General features: G+C 48.1%; 1 protein-coding gene across 1 annotated transcript; it reads left to right on the top strand.

The window, feature by feature from the left end:
• Positions 1-1,532: 1,532 nt before the first annotated feature.
• On the top strand, positions 1,533-23,200 carry SFRP4 (secreted frizzled related protein 4; the record flags this gene model as incomplete). The annotated part of the gene is made up of 6 exons (XM_029049587.1): positions 1,533-1,938; positions 13,742-13,822; positions 13,911-13,976; positions 17,784-17,982; positions 19,281-19,344; positions 22,514-23,200. Coding segments are annotated over 6 exons (1,002 nt in total), but the record flags the coding sequence as incomplete, so codon positions are not given.
• Between the last annotated feature and the right edge of the window lie 471 nt (positions 23,201-23,671).

Here is a 23,671-nt window from a genome sequence, read left to right as displayed (position 1 = left end):
AGGACAGCTCTCTGCACACAGAGGGGTCCCATTCCAGCGCCCATTACGTAGTAGGTTGTAAATCAGGAGCTCAGCCCTGGGCATGCCGGTGGTGTCGATGGATGGTTCAGAGCTGTGTCCGACTAAATGGGTCCTGATCCTGCTGGCTGGATGCCCGTGGTGTTGCTGGTTGGCTCAGAGTCGTGTCAGACTAATTGGGTGCTGGCCCAGCCGGCTAGATGCCCGTTGTGTTACTGGTTGGCTCAGAGTCGTGTCAGACTAATTGGATCCTGGCCCACCCGGTTAGATGCCGGTGGTGTTACTGGTTGGCTCAGAGTCGTGTCAGACTGATTGGGTCCTGGCCCAGCCTGCTAGATGCCGGTGGTGTCGCCGGTTGGATCAGAGTCATGCCAGACCAATCGGGACGTGGGCCAGCCGGCTAGCCGGCCAGGGCCGGTCCAGCTCCCATCAGAGCATCCTATGTTCCATGCTTGGCTGCCCGCTCAGGCTGTCCGAGGTCCTTGGCCGGGGAAGGAGAAGAGAAAGGCGGGGAGAGGAGGGAGGGGCCTCCCGGGCCGGTGGGGGGGGGGGGCGGTGGTGATCCTGGGCCAAACTGGGGGTGGTACTGGGGAGGGGTCAGGGAGGGAGCCAAGTCTCTGGTCAGGGACCCTGTCAGGGGTCGATGAGACAAGTGGATGCAGGGGGTGGGGGGGGATGCTGGGGAAAGGGGGAAAGATGCAGGGGGAGGGGAAAAGAGGGGGAGGTAGGGGGAGGGGGTAAGGGGGGATGCAAGGGGAAAATTCGGGGAAGGGGAGGATGCAAGGGGAGGGGGGAAGGGAGAGTGCAGGGGGAGGGGACAAGGGGGGACGCATGGGGAGGGGTGAGGGGAGGATGTGGGGGGAGGACAAGGGGCAGGGTGCAGGGGGAGGGGTCAAGGGGTGATGCATGGGGAGGGGTGAGGGGAGGATGCAGGGGGGAGGACGGGGGCAGAGGGCAGGGGAAGGGGACAAGGGGGGATGCATGGGGAGGGGCGAGGGGAGGATGCGGGGGGAGGACGGGGGCAGGGGGCAGGGGGAGGGGACAAGGGAGGATGCATGGGGAGGGGCGAGGGGAGGATGCGGGGGGGAGGACGGGGGCAGGGTGAAGGGGAGGGGACAAGGGGCAGGGTGCAGGGGGAGGGGTCAAGGAGGGATGCATGGGGAGGGGCGAGGGGAGGATGCAGGGAGGAGGACAAGGGGCAGGGTGCCGGGGGAGGGGAGCAGAGGGGACGCGGGGGGCAAGCGGGGGGCGGGGGGGTCGGGACCCCGGTCACATGTCCCGGGAGCGGCAGGATAAACGAGGGTCGGCGAGGCGCCGTGGGCCAGCAGCGCGGCCGGGGCGAGAGGGCGGCGGAGCGTGGAGACCCCCCCGGAGCCCCCGGCCGGCGGCGATCCATCCCCCCGGGGGGGAGCCTGGGGCGGGGGGCGGGGATGGGGCGGGGGTCCCCCCGCAGCGCCCTGCTGGGGCTGGGCCTGGGGCTGGGGCTGGGGCTGGGGCTGGGGCTGGGGCCGGGGCGGGCCGGGGCCGGGCGGGGCGCGCCCTGCGAGCCGGTGCGGGTGCCCCTGTGCCTGGACATGCCCTGGAACCTGACCCGCATGCCCAACCACCTGTACCACAGCACTCAGCACAACGCCGTGCTGGCCAGCGAGCAGTACGAGGAGCTGGTGGCCTCCAACTGCAGCGCGGCCCTGCGCTTCTTCCTCTGCGCCCTGCTGGCGCCCATCTGCGCCCTGGACCTGCTGCTGCCCGGCCCGGTGCCCCCGTGCCGGGCCGTGTGCCAACGCGCCCGCCGAGGCTGCGAGCCCCTCGTCAACAGGTACAACCACAGCTGGCCCGAAAGCCTGGCCTGCGACCACCTGCCCGACTACGAGCGAGGCGTCTGCCTGGTGCCCGAAGCCATAGTCACCGACCCCGGAGACGGTGAGAGCGCACGGGCTGGGCACGGTGGCCGGGGGCACCCCGCCGGGGAGGGAGGCGGGAGGGGGGGACCCCCGGCCCCCAAACCCCCTCTCCCCTTCCGGACCCCGGCCCGGGGGCGCTCCGGGGGCTCCGGGGGCTCCCGGGGCGGGGGGCCGGGCTCGCCGGGGGCCTGGAGAGCTTGGCGCGCCCGGAGCGCACCAGGCTCCAACCGTCTCCTTCCCCGGGCACCCTCCGCCCTGGCTCCCTCCTCTCCTCGCAAGAGGTGCCGCCTTTCCTCCCCCGCCCCGGGCTTCGCAGGGACGGGCCACCCCTCCGACTCCGCCGGAGAGGGAGAAGGGGACTTTCCGCGCCACCGGGGCGGGCGGTGCGCTTAGGACTCCCAGAAGGAGAGCGCGGCCCAAAGACGCCTTCCTCTTCCTCTCCTCCTCCTCTCCTTCTCCTCCTCCTCTCCCTATTCTCCTTATTCTCCTCCTCTCCCTAGCCTCTTCATTCTCCTTCTCTTTTTCCTCCTCCTCCTCTCCTTCTTCACCGCCAGCTGTTCCTCTCTTTCTCCTCCTCCTTCTCTTCCTAGCCTCTTTACTTTCTCCTCTTCTATCCTCTTTATCCTCCTCCTCTTCCCATTCTCCTCCTCTTCCTATCCTCTTTATCCTTCTCCTTTTCCTATCCTCTGTATTCTTCTCTTTTCCCTCCTCCTCTCTTTCTCCTTCACCACCTCCTCTTCCTCTCCTCCTCCTCCTTCTCTTCCTAGCCTCTTTATCCTCCTCCTGCTCTTCCTATACTCCTCCTGCTTCTCTTCCTTTCCTCTTTCTTCTTCTCCTCTTCCTATTTTCCTGCTCCTTCTTCTCTTCCTACCCTTCTCCTCTTCCTATCCTCTTTATCCTCCTGTTCCTATCCTCTGATTTCTCCTTCTCTTTTTCATCCTCCTCTCCTTCTCCTCCTCCTGTTCCTTGCCTCTTTACCCTCCTCCTCTTCCTACTCTCCTCCTTCTTCTCTTCCTATCCTTTTTATCCTCCTCTTCCTATCCTCCTCCTCCTTCTCTTCCTTTCCTCTTTATCCTTCTCTTCCTATTCTCCTCCTCCTTCTTCTCTTCTTTCTCTTCCTAGCCTTCTCTCCTCTTTTTTCTATCCTCCTCCTCCTCCTTCTTTTCTTCTTATCCTCCTCTTCCTATTCTCCTCCTTCTCTTCCTACCCTTCTCCTCTTCCTGTCCTCGTTATCCTCCTCCTCCCCCAATTTCCTCCTTCTCCTCTTCCTTCTCTTCCTAGCCTTCTCCTCTCCTCTTTTTTCTATCCTCCTCCTTCCCTTTTCTTCCTACCCTTTTTATCTTCCTCCTCTTCCTATTCTCCTCTTCCTTCTCTTCCTACCCTTCTCCTCTTCCTATCCTCTTTATCCTCCTCCTCTCCCAATTCTCCTCCTTCTCCTCTTCCTAGCATACTCCTCTCCTCCGTTTTCTACCCTCCTCCTCCTCCTTCTTTTTTCCTATCTTCCCCTCCTCTTCCTATCCTCCTCCTTCCTCTTCTCTTTTCTCCTTCTACTCCTCTCTTCCTATTCTCCGCCTTCTCTGCCCTTCCTATTCTCCTTCTCTTCCTCTTCCTCTCCTTCTCCTTCTCTCTTCCTATTCTCCTCCTCTTTCTCTTCCTATTCTCCTCCTTCCCTTCCTCTCTTCCTATTCTCCTCCTTTTCCTCTCTTTCTATTCTCCTTCTCTTCCTCTCTTCCTATTATTCTCCTTCTCCTCTCTTCCTATTCTCTTCCTCCTCCTTCTCCTGTCTTTCTATTCTCCTCTTCTCCTTCTCCTCTCTTCCTATCCTCCACCTTCTCTTCCTCTCGTCCTATTCTCTTCCTCCTCCTCTCTTCCTGTTGTCCTTCTCCTTCCCTGCCTCTCATTCTCCTCCTCCTTTCTTCTCCTCCTCTTCTTTCTCCTCTTCCTTCTCCTCTTCATTCTCCTTCTCTTTCTTTTCCTCCAAGAGGTTTTCCCTGCCTAATCCTCCCAAACTCCCCTCCTCCTCATGCTCCCCTTCCCTTTTACTTAATGATGTATCTGGGTTTATGGTTGAGTTTAATTTCCCCATTCATATGTCAGCAGTTCATGTCTAATTGCTTCTCCCCCTTCCCCAATATCCATTTATGCTGTAAACCCTTCGAGGGCAGGTCGCGTTTGTGGTCTATACTGATTCTTTCTCCCTCAAGGATTGGGGACCATCCGCTGTCCCCTGTAATCACTCAGTCACCCCTGTTGACTGACCGACATCTCCCCATCTCCAGTGGCTGGTGATCCATCAGTCAATCAAGAAGATTTATTAAGTGACTCCTATATGCAAAAAGAGTATTGTATTAAGTGCTTGGGATTATCAAATTGGGCCACTCTGGGCCGCCGCCTCCTCCTCCTCCTTTTTTTTTTTTTTTTTGCTTAACAGTACCTTAATAAGTCCATCCACTCTGGCACCAAATCCCCCACTTCCCTTCATCCCAAACCCAGAAACTTTGCTGTTTCCTGAGGGAGGAAGGACACAGTGCCCCCTTGGTTACTTGTTCCTTCTTCCTTTCTTCCCTTTCTCCCTGTCTTCTGCCCACCTTCCTCTCTGCTTATCAATCAATTAATTATATTTATTGAGCACTTACCTTGTGCAGGGCACTGTACTAGGCACTTGGGAGAGTGCCACAAAACAATATAAGACACCTTCCCTACCCACAATGATCTTACAGTCAAGAAGAGTAGCATGGTGTAGTGGATAGAGCATGGGCCTGGGAGTCAGAGGATCATGGGTTCTAATCACAGCTCCACCACTTGCCTGCCGTGTGTCCATGGGCAAATCACTTCACTTCTCTGTGCGTCAGTTACCTTATCTGTAAAATGGAGAATAAGATTGTGAGCCTCACGTGGTTCAGGGATTGTGACTGTGACCAACCTGATTAGGTTGTATCTACCCCAGCACTTAGAACACATCGTAAGTGCTTAACAAATAGCATCATTATAGTTAGAGGAGAAGAACAGTCTTCTGTTTTTGCCCTTGGGGAGGGAAAGATGGGAAGTGATAGGAGTCTGTTCCTGGGAGATTCTCGGAACCCAGACACTCCTGGCCCCCGCCCTCAGCCCTCCCCTCCCCCATTTTTATATTTGTCCTGTGTGAATCTGGCCCAGCCCATGATGTCACCCCATTACACTGCATCCCTGGCATTCAGAAAATAGCCTTTTCTTCACCCCTGCATTGGACGTGTCATTCCGCCCATTATCCACTCCGCATCCTAACTTGCTCTGTTCCCGTCCCCCTGCCCGTGGGGGTTTCCCACCTCTGCCTCCAGCCCCTAACCCTGCCCCCGTCCGGCCTGGTCCCCCCGACATTCCCCCCATAACCAGATATGCCCTGGGTAGGAGCATAGTGGAGAAGCAGCATGGGAATCTGGGAGTCAGAGGGGCCTGAGTTCTAATCCCAGTTCTGCCACATGTCTGCTGGCTGACCTGGGGCAAGTCACTTCAGTTCTCTGGGCCTCAGTTCTCTTCTCCCTCCGATTTATACTGGGAGCCCCATTGTAGGACAAGGACTGTGTCCAATCTAACTTTTACCTACTCTAGTATGTAAAATAGTGTTTGACACAGAGTAAGCACTTAACAAGTACTATTAATTATTGTTATTATTACCTTGACCTGCTACTGCTCCTTGCCTAAGCTTGTATCTACAGAGCTGTACCCACCCAACTCTCAGGACGGTGCTTGGCGCACAGTAAGTGCACAACAAATTCATTCAATCATATTTATTGATTGCTTACTGGTGCAAAGCACTGTACTAATTGCTTGGAGCACTGTACTAACTGCTTGGATACCCCTGATTGATCGCAACCCAGGCCTCCCAGGACTGAAGGGTTGCGTGGACAGGACCGGGGACCGGGGGTGTGGAAGGGAAGGAACGTGTTTATTATTACATTGTCCTCTCCCAGGTACTTAGTACAGTGCTCTGCACATAGTAAGTGCTCAATAAATACGATTGAATGAATGAATGAAAGTGGTCCCGGATGGAAGGGGGAGAAAAGTGGAAAGGGGATGAGGGGTCCTCCCCCATCGAGCCCCCCTCCCACACCCCACCCGGAGGTGGAACTGACCACGCTGCCCTGAAGTCCTCCCACATGCAGGTTGCCCGAGAGGGGCTGGGAGCCCGGATCTACCACTGCATCGCATCTGATGGCATCTCAGGGGACCATGCTGTTGGCCATCGGGTCTTGCCATCTGAGACTGAGTATGGCTCGTTGTGATGTGAGTGAAATAGCTCAAGAAGCTGGTCAGTGCCTCCTGTAGATGTACATTACAGTGCAAGTTTGATGGCCCTCTGCAGCCCTGTTCCACCTGGGTATCTTGAGCACCCTGGCCTTCTTGATTCTACTTCCCAGCTCTTTCTAAAATATAGATAATTAGATAAATGGTGTCTGTTAAGTGCTTACTAATTGCCAGACACTGTTCTAAGTGCTGGGGTAGGTATATGGTAATCAGGTTGGACACAGTCCCTGTCCCATATAGGGCTCCCAGTCTTAATCCCCATTTGACAGACGAGGGAACTGAGGCCCAGAGAAGTGAAGTGACTTGCCCAAGGTCACATGACAGACAAGTGACAGAGCTGGGACTAGAACACAGGTACTTCTGACTCTCTAGCCGGGGATCTAGCCACTAGGCCAGGCTGCTATCTGTGCACAATTGGAAGGAGTACTGCATTAAGTCCAGGGAGTGTGTGTGTGTGTGTGTGTGTGGTGGTTGGAGGGGGGATATGGGAGGGGCATTGAGAAGATTTAGCTGTGAATGGGATTTCCCAGAGAGTTATAAAAGGGGCATAGCTTTGGTTTTCTCCAAACTTATTGCCTGTCCAAAATGTGAGAGCCAGAAAACTTTTCTTTGGCATTAACTAGTAGCATATCCTCTTGTGCACCAGCCTCCAAGAGTACAGTACCTCTGCTGTCTCACATTTCCTCCTACCTTCAGGGCATCGTCACTTGACTGTCCCGCCGAGACCTCCAACTTAAAATGTCCCCAACAGAATTCCTCATCTTCCCAGTCAAACCCTGTCTTCCCCCTGTCTTTCCCATCAAAGTACCACTATCCTCCCTGCCTCCTAAGCCTGTAACTTTGACATGATCCTCAACTCATCTCTCTCATTCAACCCACCTGTTACCAAATCCTTTCAGTTTGCCCTTCTCATCATCGCTAAAATCCGCCCTTTCCTCTCCATCCAAACTGCTACCACGCTAATCCCAGCACTTCTCCTATCCAGCCTTGACTATTGCATCAGTCTTCTTGCTGACCTCCCTGCCTCCTGTCTCTCCCCACTTCAGCCCGTGCTTCACTCTGCTGTCGGGATCATTTTTCTAAAATATATTCAGTCCGAGTTTCCCCACTCCTCAGAAACCTCCAATGGTGGCCCATGCACCTCTGCGTCCAACAGAAGCTCTAAAACATTCGATCACCTTGCCTAACCTGGCTAATCTCCTTTTACGACCCTCCCCTCACATCTTGCTCTTCTAAAGCCAACCTTGGCATTGTACCTCCATCACATCCGTCTCGCTGCCAACCCCTAGCCCATATTGATCCTCTGGCCCAGAACTCCTTCCTGCTACATATCCTACAAACCAGCACTCTCCAGTTTAGGAGCCCCATTTCCCACAAGAAGCCTTCCCTGGCTCACTCCTCATTTCCCCACTCTATTGACCCTCTCTGCATCACCTAAGAACTTGTGTCTGTACCCCTTGAATACTTTCCTCTTCATCCCACTTCCAGCCCTACAACACTTTTGCACTGATTCTTCTACTTCGCCATTTCCCCTATTTCATTCATTCATTCATTCAATTGTATTTATTGAGCGCTTACTTCTGTGCAAAGTACTGTACTAAGTGCTTGGGAGAATACACTATGACAAGAAACAGACACATTCCCTGCGCACAATGAGCTCACTAACTGTAATAATAATAATTGCAATATTTTAAACTCTTACTGTAATAAGCACTGGGGTAGATACAAGATAATCGGATTTCACAAGAGGATCACATTCTAAGTGCATTCTATGTAACTTATTTTAATATCTGTCTCCCATTCTAGACTGCAAGCTTCTTGTGGGCAGAGACTGTGTTTACCAACTCTGTTATACCATACTCTCCCTAACACTTTTGAAGAGTGTTCTGCAGATAGAAAGATTATTTTTCTACAGAAACATTCAGGATGTTTCACCACTCCTCAAGAACCTTCAGTAGTTGCCCATTCTCTTCCACATTAAACAGAAACTCTTCACCATTGGCTTTAAAGCAATCATTCACCTTGCCCTCTCTTCCTCACCTCGCTACTCTATCTGTTACCGATTTGTACATTCCAAGCGCTTAGTACAGTGCTCTGCACATAGTAAGCGCTCAATAAATACTATTGAATGAATGAATATTCTCCCACTACCACCCAGCCCGCACACCTGGCTCCTCTAATGCCAACTTCTCACTGTACCTCCATCTCCTCTATCTCATTGCTCATCTCTCGTCCACATCCTGTCTCTGGCCTGAAACACCCTCCCTCCTCAAAACTGACAGACAATGACTCTCCCCCCTTCAAAGCCTTATTGAAGGCACATCTCCTCCAAGGGGCCTTCCCTGATTAAGCCCTCTTTTCCTTTCCTTCAACTCCCTTCTGCATCACCCTGACTTGCTCCCTTTATTCATCCTCTCTCCTCAGCCCCAGGTCACTTGATAATAATAATAATGATAATTATACTATTTAAGTGCTTACCATATGCCAAGCACTTTTCTAAGCACTGGGGTAGAAACAAGGTAATCAAGTTAGACACAGTCCCTGTGCCACATGGGACTCACAGTCTTAATCCCCATTTTACAGATGAGGTAACTTAGCACAGAGAAGTTAAGTGACTTGCCCAAGGTGACATAACAGACAAATCACAGAGCTGGGATTAGAAATTACTTCCTCTGACTCCCAAGCCTGTGCTCTTGCCACTGGGACATGGTACATCTCTGGAATTTATTTCTATTAATGTCTGTCTCCCCCGCTAGACTATAAGCTCACTCTAGGTAGGGAATGTGTCTGTTATGTTGTTCTAATGTACTCTCTCAAGTGCTTAGTACAGTGCTCTGCACACAGTTAAGTGCTCAATGAATTCAATTGACTGACTGACTTAGTAAATGCCACTGATTGATCAATCTAGGGATTGATGAATAACAGTTTCTGAGCTACTATCTCAAAGAGTTTAAGATGCCACTCATAGCTGACTGAGCTGGAAGGGGCTTAGAAGCAGCATGGCCTAGTAGAAAGATCATGGTCCCGCGAGTCAGAAGGACCTGGGTTCTAATCCCAGCTCCGTGACTTGTCTGCTGTGTGACCTTGGGCAAGTCACTTCACTTCTCTGGGCCTCAGTTACCTCATCTGGGAAATGGGGTTTGAAACTGGGATGCTTACTCATGGGATACTTATGTGGGACAGGGATGATGTCCAACCTGATTAACCTGTGGCTACCCAGTGCTTAGAACAGTGCCTGGAACATGGTAAGCACTTCAATAATAGCACTGGGGGAAAAAAAAGACCTGTATTCTCATGACAGACATTCATTAAGAGGCAGTGTGGTCCAGTGGGAAGAACATGGAATTGGGAGCTAGGGGTTCCAGCTCTGCCACTAGTCCATTGTTTGACCTTGGGCAATTCACTTACTCTCTCTGAGCCTCCATATTTCCTCCTCTGTAAAATGGGGAAAAGTGAGCTACTGGCCCTTCCTTATATTCATTCATTCACATTTTCTGAGCACTTATTGTTTGAAGAGACTGTACTAAGCACTTGGGAAAATACTATGCAACAATAAACAGACACATTCCCTGTCCCAAAGAAACTTAAAGTCTAGAAGGCGGGAGGCGACATTAATATAGATAAGTAAATGACAGATATAGACATAAGTGCTGTGGGCTTGGGAGGGGTAAAGAGCAAAGGGAGCAAGTCAGAGTGACACAGAAGGGAGTGAGAGAGGAGGAAAGGGACAGGGAAGACCTCTTGGAGGAGACGGACCTTCAATAAGGCTTTGAGTTGGGGAAGAGTGAGTCTGGCGGATTTGAGGAGGGAGGGCATTCCAGTCAGAGGCAAGACAGGCGAGATGGAGGCCCACTGAGAGGGTTAGCAACAGAGGAGGGAAGTGTGTGGCCTGGGTTGTAGTAGGAGAGTAGCGAGATGAGGTAAGAGGAAGCAAGATGATTGCTTTATAAGCTATAAGGAGTTTTTGTGTGATACGGAAGTGGGTGGGCAATCACTGGAGGCTTTTGAGGGGTGCGGAGACATGTCCTGAATGTTTTTGAAGAAAAATGCCCCAGACAGCAGAGTGAAGTATGGACTGGAGTGGGGAGGAACAGGAGGCTGGAAGGTCAACAAGGAGGCTGATGCAGTAATCCAGGCGGGAAAGGATGAAGTATTAAGGTGGCAGCAGTTTGCATGGAGAGGAAAGGGCGGATTTTAGTGATATTGTGAAGCTGGGACTGACAGGATCTACTGATGGATTGAATATGTGGGTTGAATGAGCAAGAGAAGTCAAAGATAACACCAGGGTTACGAGCTCGTGAGACAGGAAGGATGGTGGTGCCATCTACAGTGATGGGAAAGTCTGGGGGAGGACAGGGTTTGAGTGGGAAGATAAGGAGTTCTGTTTTGGACATGTGAAGCTTGAGGTAATAATAATAATAATAATGTTGGTATTTGTTAAGCGCTTACTATGTGCAGAGTACTGTTCTAAGCGCCGGGGGAGACACGGGGGAATCAGGTTGTCCCACATGGGGCTCACAATCTTAATCCCCATTTTACAGATGAGGTAACTGAGGCCCAGAGAAGTGAAGTGACTTGCCCACAGTCACACAGCTGACAAGTGTGAGGTGACGGGAGGACATCCAAGCAGAGATTGTGAGTCCCATACGGGACAAGGACTGGGTCTGATTGGACTGTTTTGTTTCTACCCCAGTGCGTAGCACATAATAAGCTCTTAATAAAAACCACTATCATTATTATCATTGTTATTAGTATTATCCTCATGGTTCATAGGCCTCCGATATGGTCTGATTATGGGGAGCTACAAGGTGATGTAAATGCATTTCCTATTTTGTTGCAGGTAGTCAATAATACCTGCAACAAAATAATAATAATAATAATGATGAAATAATAAAAATGATAATAATAAAGATACTAATATTTTCTAAGCACTGTACTGAGTGACGTGGCACATACAAGATAATCAGGTCCTCCATGGGGCTAACAGACCAAGTAGGAGCAAAAACAGCTATTGTGGATGAGGGAACTGTGTTTCAGAGAAGTGAAGTGACTTACCCAAGGTCACGTAGCAAACAAGTGGTAGAGTCAGAATTGGAAACCAAGTTCTCTGACTCCCAGGCCCTTGTTCCTTTCTCTAGGCTTCTTGCCAAACTTGTCTCGATAATCCCCCTTTGCCACTCTCAGAGTCTTAGTGATTGCCAAGCAGAGAGTGACTGAGAGAAATGTCCATTCTCTGTTAAAAGTCCATACTTGGAGCTGGGTTTCCTTGTTCCCAAAATTGGTACTGTGGCATCTTACAGTTTTCTTTATTTGCCAGGTTCCTCAGAAATCAAAGGCCCCTTTATGAAACAAGAGTTACAAAGCTCAAATTTGGAATTCGGTCAGTACAGTTCTTGGTCACATTTTTTCAAGACCTGTTCTGACAGACGGTATAATCTCTGAGATACATATCTGTATTTACATATCTTTAATTTATTGTGATGTTTGTCTCCCCCTCTAGACTGTAAGATCACTGTGGGCAGGGAATGTGCCCCCAAACTCTATTATACTACACTTCCTCAGTGCTTAGTACAGTGCTCTGCATACAGCAAGAGCTCAATAAGTACCAGTGATTGATGAGATGCAACTGATTAGCCTTGAGGGAATCCAATAATTCTTCTATTTGGGAGCCTGTAGATAGCACTAGGTTATATACCGGTTGCTAAGCAGAAGGAGACCCTTCTTACATTTTAGTCTCACGGGGCCTGATTTTAGAGGTTCAACTTTCCCGCCTGATCACATGTTGAAATCTCCTGTGACAGGCTCGACTGATTTGGGAGTCAAAATTATGAGAGGCAGTTTGGCTTAGCAGAACTCTGTAGTCTTGGGCAAGTCACTGTACTTCTCCGTGCCTCAGTTACCTCATCTGTAAAATGGGGATTAAGATTGTGAGCTCCATATGGGACGTGGACTCTGTCCAACCTGATTAGCTTTTATCTACCCAGTGCTTAGTACAGTGCCTGATACACAGTAAGTGCCTAACAAGTACCATTAAAAAATAAGTGAGAGTCTAACCAGATCTTCATAGAATTGTTCTTTTTCATTGTTCCTATTTGGCATTGATGAGGCACCCGCTCTATGACAGTAATAATAATAATTGTGATATTTGTTAAACACTTACTATTTTCCAGGCAATGAACTAAGTGCTAGGGTAGATACAAGATAGTCCAGTTGGGCACAGTCCCTTTCCCTGTCCCACATGGTGTTCAAAGCCTTAATCCACATTTTACAGATAAAGTAACTGAGAAATGGAAAGATGAAGTGACGTGCCCCAGGTCACACAGCAGACAGGTGGAGGAGCTGGATTAGAATTTACATCCTTCTGCCTCCCCAGACCATGCTCTATTCACTAGGCTAACTACTTTTCTAGAAAAGTGTTTTGTTTTAGTGGCTGACATAAGAACATCAGTCAGTCACTTTTGCCTCTGGGCAGATGGGAGAGGGCAGAAATTAAGGATCAATCAAAGGAAAGTATTTGTTCAGCACCTACTGTGTGCAGAACCCTGTGCTGAGTGCCAAGGAGAGAAGAATAGAAGAGAAATAATCCCTGCCAACAAGGAGCTTACAATCTAACAAGGGACATATAATTTACAAATATAAATACAAATTTACAAAGCACTTAGTAAGTGCTTAGCAAATAATATCATTATAGTAACTTAATGAGTATCTTAATTGCAGTCATCATCAGATGAATGGACGGAGGTATGGGGATATATATATCTTCTAGACTGTAATTTCCATGTGGGCAAGGAACTTCTCTATCAACTCTGTTATATTGTTTTATTGTACTCTCCCAAATGCTTAGTACAGAGCTCTGCAAACAGTAAGTGCTCAGTAAATATGATTGATGGATTGACTGATAAATATGTATTTCTATACACCATATGTATGTGGAGAGCCAGAGAGGGATTTGGCCAGGGGAACAGTTCCTTTCCAGACTGAGTGATGAGTTTCAATCTTCCAATAATAATGAAAATTATGGGTCTTTTATGGTATTTGTTAAGCGCTTAATATGTGCCAGGCACTGTTCTAAGCATTGGGGTAGATACAAGCTAATCAGGTTGGATTCGGTCCCTGTCATAACAGGGGCTCACATTCTTAATCCCCATTCTACAGATGAGGAAACTGAGGCCCAGAGAAGTGAAGCGACTTGCCCAAGGTCACTCCACAGGTATAGAGTAAGGACGGTATTAGAACCCAAGTCTTGACTCCCACACCTGTGTGCTCTATTTAAGTGCTTACTATGTGTCAAGCACTGTTCTAAACACTGGGGTAGATACAAGTTTGTAAGCTCATCCCTCTAGACTGCAAGCTCATTGTGGGCAGGAAATGTAACTGTTTACTGTTGCATTGTACTCTTCCAACCGCTTAGTACAGTGCTCTGCCCACAGTAAGCGCTCAATAAATACGACTGAATGAAATGAAAGGTCATCCCAGCCCCTGTCCTACATGGGGCTCACAGTCCAATTCCTCAAGGTCCGAACCCCGATATTTTCCAGGTGGGAAGTGGATGGATGTCACTTCAGACACAGATATTCCAGAACAGCCTGTAGATGCCGACTGCAAACACCTCAGCCCCGGTGAGTTTCTGCTTCATCGAGGCCCCGTCTGTTTTCTCCTCTGGGCCCAGGTTACTTTTTAAATCCTTTCTTTTCTTATTTTTCCGAGATCGATGTAAGTGCAAAAAAGTGAAAGCTACACTGGCCACCTACCTGAGCAAGAACTACAGCTACGGTAAGAGGACTAGTGAAACCAGTTTGCTTTCTGGGCTTTGATCCCACCCCCGGATTTTCCATGCTTTGGCCTTAATAATAATAATTGTGGTATCTGTTAAGCGCTTACCGTGTGCCAGGCACTGTACTAAGCGCTGGGGTGGTTACGAGCAAATCAGGATGGACACAGTCCCTGTCCCATTTGGGGCTCACAGTCTCAATCCCCGTTTTACAGATGAGGTAACTGAGGCCCAGAAAAGTGAAGCGACTTTTCCAAGGTGATGCAACAGACAAGTGACAGAGCTAAGATTAGAACCATGACCTTCTGATTCCCACACCCATGCTCCTTGACCCTAATAATGCCAGCCGTCCAATGTGAAGAGGGAAGTGAATTCGGGGGGTGTGGAAAACCAGTCTGAATAACTTAGAGAGAAAGAAGCTTATTCTTAAATTGTACCTATGATAGCAGATTTGACCCCATAATTCAAGATGACATACATTTTACACAGGCTTCCCTGTCTTCAGTCCATGAGCCACCCTGCCTCTGACCAGCTTGAGGTTGTACTTTACAGTTGCCATGTTACTCTTCATTTGGGTTGACCAGTGTCATGCAGGGGCTGGACAAGTCACTAATAAAGCCTTAGATAGTAACAATAATAATAATAATAATTATGGCATTTGTTAAGCACTTACAATGTGCAGAGCACTGTTCTAAGCGCTGAGGTAGATACAAGGTAATCAGCTTGTCCCATATGTGGCTCAAAGTCTTCATCCCCATTTTACAGATGAGGTAACTGAGGCACAGAGAAGTTGACTGGCTTGCCCTAGGTCACACAGCAGACAAGTGGCAGAGCCGGGATTAGAACCCACATCCTCTGACTCCCAAGCCCGGGCTCTTTCCACTAAGCCACGCTGCTTCTCTAAGTCAGCCTTAGAACTAATGGCGCTATTCTTTGCTGAAAAGCTGCATGCTAGCTTGCACCATGGATAAAGTTGAAAAGAAGTGTGGCCTAGTGGATAACACACTGGCCTGTGATTCGGAAGGACTTAGGTTCTAACCCTGCCTCTGCCACTTCTCTGCTGTGTGACCTTGGGCAAGTCACTTCACTTCTCTGAGCCTCAGTTACTTCATCTCTCAAATGGGGATTAAATCAATCGATCAATCGTATGTACTGAGCACTTGCTATGCACATAGCACTGTACTAAACACTAGAGAGTGCAACAGAATTAGTAGTCACATTCCCTGCCCATAACAAGCTTAGATGCTACTTCCTCCTCCTTAGACTGTGAGCCCCATGTGGGATATGGCCTGTTTCTGACCTGAATAACATATTTACCCTAACACTTAGAACAGCTCTTGGAACACAATAAGGGCTTCACAAATATAATCATCATAGTAAGCGCCTAACAAGTACCATAATTACAACCATCATCATCTGGCTGGATGGCATATTCATATATATGTGTGGAGAACCTCAGTTACCTCATCTGTAAAATGGGGTTTAAGACAATGAGCCCCATGGGGGACGTGGAATGTGTCCTACCTGATTAGCTTGTATCTACCCACCACTTAGTATAGTGCCTGGCACATAGTAAGTGCTTAATTTATACCATTTTTTTAAAAAAGTCAGAATTGATTTTTCTCAGAGGAACCACAGAGTAGATGGGGGAATCATTCATGAACCTAATCCTGGTAGCCCATTCTAGCCCAAATTGCCCAGAATGGAATAATAATAATAATAATAGTATTTGTTAATCACTTACTATATGCCGAGCATTGTCCTAAGCACTGGGATAGATACAAGGTTATCAGGTTGTCCCACAGAGAGCTCACAGTCTTAATTCCCATTTTACAGATGAGGGAACTGAGGCACAGAGAAGTGAAGTGACTTGCCCAAAGTCACACAGCTGTCAGATGGCAGAGTCGGGATTAGAACCAATGACCTCTGACTCCCAAGCCCGGGCTCTTTCCACTAAGCCACGCCGCTTCTCAAAAGATACTCAAAAAATTATAGCTGAGTGAAATAGATACACTAGCAGTACTCAGAGACAGGGTAACCAGATTTTTCCTCTTCAGCAGTGTGGCCTGGTGGAAAGATCATGGGCCTGGTGTCAGAAGAACTGTCCTGACTCGGTCACTGGCTTTCTAGGTGCTCTTAGGCAAGTTGCTTCACTTCTCTGTGGCTCAACTTCCTTATGTGTAAAATGGGCATTCGATACCTATTCTCCCTCTTTCTTAGACTGTGAGCCCCAGCAGGGACAGGGATTTAGACCTAGCCTGATTATCTTGAATCTATAGTGCTTGGAACACATAAAGCACCTAGCAAATACCATTATCTTCATCATCATCATTATCATTATCTTCATCATCATCATTAGAAGTACAGCGAAGTAGCTGACCTTCACTGGAGACTGTCTGGTGACCAGATAACCCTTCTTCCCTCTCCCTTCCCTCCACCTCAATACTGTGGATTTTTCAATCAATCAATCAATGGTATTTACTGAGCACTTACTATGTGCAGAGCACTGTATTAAGCACTTGGGGGAATACAATATAACAGTAAACAGACAAAGCAGTAAAAGTTGAATCAGATTCATTCATTCTGTTCAATTGTATTAACTGAGCACTTACTGTGTGCAAGACACTATACTAAGCATTTGGAAGAGTACAATGTAACAGTAGACAAAATACCTGCCCACTTAGAGCTTATTGCCTAGACGAAGAGTCAGACATCAATATAAACAAATAAATTGCAAAAAGATGTGTCTTAGAACTGAAATAGAGTGTATAATTAGGGTATTGTAAGAGACGTTTGACTTAAATTTAAATGTCCAAAGTCGAGGATTTACTTTTCACCTAAAATCAAGGGCACCAGTGGTTCATCCAACCCAGCGTCCTGCCTCTGAAGGTAGCCAAAGCACGCTTGCAGGGAATGTGTCTGTTTATTGTTGTATCGTACTCTCCCAAGTGCTAAGTACAGTGCTCCGCACACGGTAAGCGCTCAATAAATACGATTGAATGAATGAGGAAGCGTAGGATAGTTACTTTTCTGGACAACTGCTTCCTTAAGGGTTTTGTCTTCTGGAATTATCTTGAGTTGTGAATGGCAGCTAGGCTGAGGGGTGTGGCCTGGGAGGACCTGACTTCTAATCCCAGTTCTGCCACCTGCAGATCTTGTGCAAGTCACTGTAAGCTCGTAGCGGGCAGGGAATGTGTCTATTTATTGTTATATTGTATTCTCCTAAACAATTAGCACAGTGCTTTGCACATAGAATGTGCTCAATAAGTACAACTGAATGAATGAAGTCACTTCACGACTCCCAAGCGCTTAATACAGTGCTCTGCACACACAGAAAGCACTCAAAAAATACACTGAGGATGATGATGATGATGATGATTTTGGCTCTGCCACTTGTCTGTTGTGTGGCCTTGGGCCAGTCACTTAAATTCTCTGGGCCTCAGTTTCCTCATCTGTGAAATGGGGATTTAACCCCTGTTCTCCCTGCTACTTAGACTGTGAGCCCCATGTGAGACAGGGGCTACTTGATTATCCCACCTGATTATCATGGCTCTCCCCCAGTGCTCAGACCAGTGCTTCACACATAGGAAGTGCTTAACAAATACCGCAAGTATTATCATCATTACAAAGGTGAGGTCAGCTAGAACCTAGTGATGGTTTGGGGCTCGACCCATCAAATTCTCAACTGGAAATCCGCCCTCTCAAATGTCCAAAAATTGGGCTTATCTCTTGATTCTGCCCTCTCTGCTTCCTCTAACTTTAGCCTCAGAAGGCTCTGATGATCCTTCTGTCCTTCTTCCCCCTTGCAGTTATTCACGCCAAAGTAAAAGCCGTGCAGAGGAGCGGATGCAACGAAGTCACGACCGTGGTTGACGTGAAAGAGATTTTCAAATCGTCAGCACCCGTTCTCGGAACGCAAGTCTCGCTGATCACTAATTCATCATGCCAGTGCCCACACACCCTCCCCCACCAAGATGTTCTCATTATGTGTTACGAGTGGCACTCTAGGTAAGCTCCAACACAGCCTACGAACTTCAAATTACCTGCTTTGGTAGGTCTCGGCGGTAGCCTCGATTTGGAAAGAGCTCCTTCGTTTGTGCTTTCAATTTGGCCTAAATGGTAACTGACCACCCTTGTGTGAACTGAGTAACTCTGCAACTTGAGAAGAGGTAGGGCACAGGACAGAGCACAGACCTGGGAGTCAGAAGGTCATGGGTTCTAATCCCAGCTCTGTCCCTTGTCTGCTGGGTGACCCTGAGTAAGTCACTTCAGTAGTCTGGGACTCAGTTGCCTCATCTGTAAAATGGGGAGTGAGACTGTGAGCCCCAAGTGGGACAGGGACTGTGTCCAGTCCTATTTGTTTGTATCCACCCCAGAGCTTAGTACAAGTGCCTGGCACATGATAATTATGGTATTTGCTTACTATGTGTCAAACACTGTTATAAGTGCTAGTAAGCACTTAGCAAATACCATAATTATTATTATCTTTATTATTAAGCAGAAGACTGAAAAAGAAAGGGTTTTGTGGTTATTTTTTAAAGCAGGCATCTATCCAATTTATGGCTTGTAAATTGGGCTTGATTAAGAGTTTTTTTATGGTATTTGTTAATCAATTGCTATGTGCCAAACACTGTACTAAGCGCTGGGGTAGATACAAGCTATTTATGTTGGACACAGTCCAAGTCACTTATGGGGCTCCCAGCCTTAATCCCCACTCTACAGATGAGGGAACTGCAGCCTAGAGAAGTGGAGTGACCTTCCTAAGATCACACATCAGATAAGTGGCAGAGCTGAGATTAGAATCCCAGGCTCAGGCTCTACCACTAGGCCACACTACCTCTCAAATTTCAGAGTTACAGAATTGTTTGTAGAGTGGTCAGAGAGGAAACTAGGGCCAATAAGGGAAGGACCGAAAAGCCATCTGAAATGAGGGGAGACGTGAATGCAAAGTGGTTTCAGGAACTTTGTAGGAAGTTGAAAATGCTCTAAGGCAAACCTTTGGTAAGAAAAAGGTTGTGGGTTCTAATCCCAGCTCTACCACTTGTCTGCTATGTGACCTTGGGGAAGTCACTTCACGCATCTGTGCCTCGGTTTCCACATCTGTAAAATGGGGATTGAGACTTTGCACCCAACATGGGACACAGACTGCATCCAACCCCAATTCGTTTTTATCTATCCCAGCACTTAATATAGTGCCAATGCTTAACGAAAAAGAGAATTATTATTTTTAGACAATCTGAGCGTCAGAGAATATAGCCATAACTAATCTGGGAATGTGGAGGATGCACCTGAAATGTTTTTTTCAGGATGATGCTTCTTGAAGATTGCCTGGTTGAGAAGTGGAAAGACCAGCTGAGCAAAAGATTTACCGTAAGTACAGTCACTCAATCTTCGTTTCACGCACTGATTCCATTCAGATGCTAAGGAACAGATTTTCGTTATCAGCCAGTGTCTGCAAATCCTCTTAAGAGTTGGTGTTTAACACTACCAAGCCAGCCTAATTCTCCCTCAGAGTGCCAGGCACTTTGGGAGTAACTCAAACTAAGAGCATGGGCCTGCGAGTCAGAAGGACCTGGGTTCTAATTCCGCCTCCACCACCTGCCTGCGGTGTGACCTTGGACAAGTCACTTCACTTCTCTGGGCCTCAGTGACCTCATCCGGAAAATGGGGATTAATGTTGTGAGCCCCATGTGGGACAGGGACTGTCTCCAACCTGATTGGCTTGTATATACCCAGTGCCTAGTACAGTGAATGGAACATAGTAGGTTCTTAACAAATACCATTTAAAAAAAATAGAGGTCGTTAGCGACATTGCGGCATGGGGGGTGCATGGTGTGTGTTTGTGTGTGTATGTGTCTAACAAGACAAGAATTCCGTGCTGCATTTTTGCTTGGAAGACTAAACCTTTACCATATTAATGAGCTTGAATACCCAAATTGATCCTGCCTCTGTTTTGAAGCCCAAAATCAATAATAATACTACTTATTGTGATAATTGCTCAATCAGTGGTATTTATTGAACCCTGCTTGAGTTTTTAGGCACCATTTTTTTTTTTGATGGTATTTGTTAAGCTCTCACTATGTGCCAAGTACTGCACTAAACCCTAGGGGAGTTGCAGGTAAATCAGGTTGGACACAGTCCCTGTCCGACATGGGGCTCACAATCTTAATCCCCATTTTCCAGATGAGGTTACTGAGGCCCAGAGAAGTGAAGTGAGTTGCCTAAGGTCCCTCAGCAGAGACAAGAGGTGGAGCCAGGATTAGAACCCAGGTCCTTCTGTCTCCCAGGCCCATGCTCTATCCACTAGGCCATGCCACTTCTCTATGCCGCTAACTCTGTGCCAAGCATTGGGGTAGGTACAATACAGTCAGATCAGACACAGTCCCTGTCCCACATGGGGCTTGTGGTCTAGGAGAAGCAGCATGGCGTAGTGGATTCAGCACGGGTCTGGCATGGATTCTAATTCTGGCTCCACCACATATCTGTTGTGTGGCCTTGGCAAATCATTTTACTTCTCTGTGTCTCAGTTTCCTCATCTGTAAAATGGGGATTGAGACCATGAGCCCCACAGAGGACAGGGGACTGTGCAAAACTCAATCTGCTTTTATCCACTCCAGTGCTTAATACAGTACCTGGCACATAGTAAGCCCTTAACAAATACCACAATTATTATTATTATTAAGGGAGGGGGTCACTCTTGCACTTGGATTTACTCCCTTTATTCACTTCTCCCTCAGCACCACAACACTACTGTACATATTCATGATTTATTTTTTTATATTAGCATCTGTCTCCACCTCTAACACTGTAAGCACCTTGTGGGGCGGGAATGACTCTACCAACACTGTTATATTGTACTCTCCCAAGCACTTAGTACAGGGCTCTGCACACAGTAAACACTCAATAAATAGGACTGATTGATCGAGGAGGACCTGGGTTTTAGTCCCAGATCCACCACTTTTCTGCTGTGTGAACTTGAGCAAGTCACTTTACTTCTCTGTGCCTCAGTTACCTCATCAGTACAGTGGGGATTAAGAGTGTAAGCCTCTTGTGGACTGTGTCCAATCTAATTATCTTGTATCAACCCCAGCACTTAGTACAGTGCCTGGCACATAGCAAACGCTTAATAAATACCCTCCCCCCCCCCAAAATGAGAACAGGTATTGAATCCCCATTTTACAGATGAGGAAAGTGAGGCTCAGAGAAATAATAATAATATTAATGATGGTATTTCTTAAGCTCTTACTATGTGCCAAGCACTGTTCTAAGCACTGGGGTAGATACAGGGTAATCAGATTGTCCCACGTGGGGCTCACAGTCTTAATCCCCATTTTCCAGATGAGGTAACTGAGACACCGAGAAGTTAAGTGACTTGCCCAAAGTCACACAGCTGACGGGTGGTGGAGCCGGGATTAGAACCCATGACCTATGACTCCTAAACCCATGCTTATCAAGTGAAATCAAGTGACTTGCCCAAGTTCCCACAGCAGGCAGGTGGTGGAGCAGGGAGAGGAACCCAGGTGTTCTAACCTCCCCAGGCCTGGGTGCTCTCCACTAGACCACACTGCCTCATGTCTTCCGAAGGCTTAGCTCCAGAAGAACAGCCTCTCCAACGGCTGCATTGTTTCGTGCATTGTTTTTTATATACATAAATATTTTTACTATGCTATTTGTTAGACGCTCACTATGTGCCCCCTTTCAGTTCACCAATCAGGGCCAGGCTGAGGGGGCCTGTCATCCAATCAGCTCACAGGGAGGGAAGGAAGAGGGGAGGACTTAAAGCCCCCTCCCCAGGGGGAGTTTTATGCCCCCCGTTACACAAAGTCCATGGTGAAATCAACAGACACTGGGTGACACCTCCTGGTCTCAGTGGGTTACTGTTTGCCCTAAGTCCCCGAATAATGATCATACTATTTATTCAATTCATTCGATTATATTTATTAAGCGATTACTGTGTGCAGAGCACTGTACTAGGTGCTTATTCATAATAATAATCATGATATGTGTTAAGCGCTTACTTAGTGTCTAGCACTGCTCTAAGCGCGGGGATAGATACAAGTTAATCAGGTTGGACACGGTCTACGTCCCAGGCGGGGATGACACTCTTAATCCGCACTCTACAGATGAGGTAACTGCAGTCCAGAGAAGTGAAGTGACCTGCCCAAGGTCACGCAGCAGACAAGAGGCAGTGCCGAGAATAGAACCCAGGTCCTTCTGAATCTCTGGCCTGTGCTCTATCCAATAGGCCTCGCTGCTTCTCTTATCGTCATTAAGATTATTATTATCATTACCCGTCGTGTTCGCAGTGGTACCTGACTTCCCGTCTCATAGTCTCTAGACTCTAAGCTCGTACTCTCCCAAATGCTTAGTACAGTGCTCTGCACATAGCAAGAGCTCAATCGTTACCCCCGATTGATCGACTGATTGATTGCCTACATCAGAGCAGACACAGTTCCCTCTCCTGGCCCCAAACCCAAGGAAGGCAGTTTCTGGTGAGTCGATCTCCGCATCTCTGCTCTGTGTCTCACCATCCCTACAGGAGTGGGAAAAGCGGCTGCAGGAAGAACGGCGAGTGACTCCCAACCAGCGGATCTCAGGGCGCTCGAGCCAGAGCAGCCCCCCCAAACCCAAAGGGAATCCCTCCGGCCCCCGCGCTCCCGGCCCCAAAAAGACAATTAAAACCAGGAGTGCCAAGAAAAGAATGAACCCTAAAAAAGCCAACTAGGAATTCTTGTACAACCAAAGACGTTTGGGCTGGGTGATAGGGGTCCAGATTGCCGAGGATACCGATCCCCCCTCCCCATCCCATCACATCGAGAAATTCTTCTGCCCCAGCTCACTGTTAACCCGCTTGCTTCTTTCCTCTCAGCTTCTGCGAGCTAGATGTAGACTTCCACTTCCTGCAGGAAAATAGAATAGAACTGATAGGTTGCAGCTTATCCTGTCCAAGAAGACAAATGTTCATTTCATCAACTAAGGGTGGGCAGGTTCGACGTGTGTGTGTGTGTGTGTGTATGTGTGTGTGTGTGTGTCTGTGTGGTGTGATGTATGTCAGATAAAGAAAGCATTTAAAACAAGCACTTCATTTTTTTTAATGTGCGTTGTATCCGAAGCCGGCTTCTGAGGATAGGCCTGCAGAGAGTAATGCAGGGTTTCTGATAATAATAATAATAGTAATAGTAATTGTGTTGTGAAGCGCTTACTATATGTCAAGCACTGTGATAGGTACAAGATCATCAGGTTGGGCACAGACTCTGACCTTCCTCAGGTTCACAGTCTAAGTAGGAGGTAGAACAGGGATTGAATCTCCATTTTACAGATGAGGAAACTGAGGCCCAGAGAATTTAAGTGACTGGCCCAAGGCCACACAACAGACAAGTGGCAGAGCCGAAATCATCATCATCATCATCATCGTCATACTCAATGGTATTTTTGAGTGCTTTCTGTGTGCGCAGAGCACTGTATTAAGCACTTGGGAGAGGACAATACATCAGAGTTGGTCGATAAGTTCCCTGCCTGTGACGAGTTTATAGTCTATAGGAATTAGAACCCAGGTCCTCCTACTCCCAGGGCTGTGCTCTTCCCACTAGGGCCACGTTGCTTCTCAATGACAGGTGCACATTCAGAAAGTGCTTAAAGGACAGGTCCACTTGAGTCTCGTGCCCGAGGGTTGCATATACTGAGAGTTTGGACAGCA

The sequence above is a fragment of the Ornithorhynchus anatinus genome, chromosome 21, assembly GCF_004115215.2.
Source record: "Ornithorhynchus anatinus isolate Pmale09 chromosome 21, mOrnAna1.pri.v4, whole genome shotgun sequence".
Classification (NCBI taxonomy): Eukaryota; Metazoa; Chordata; class Mammalia; order Monotremata; family Ornithorhynchidae; genus Ornithorhynchus; species Ornithorhynchus anatinus.
Note: the sequence above shows the minus strand (reverse complement) of the source record. Positions and strands in the feature narration are given on the sequence as shown.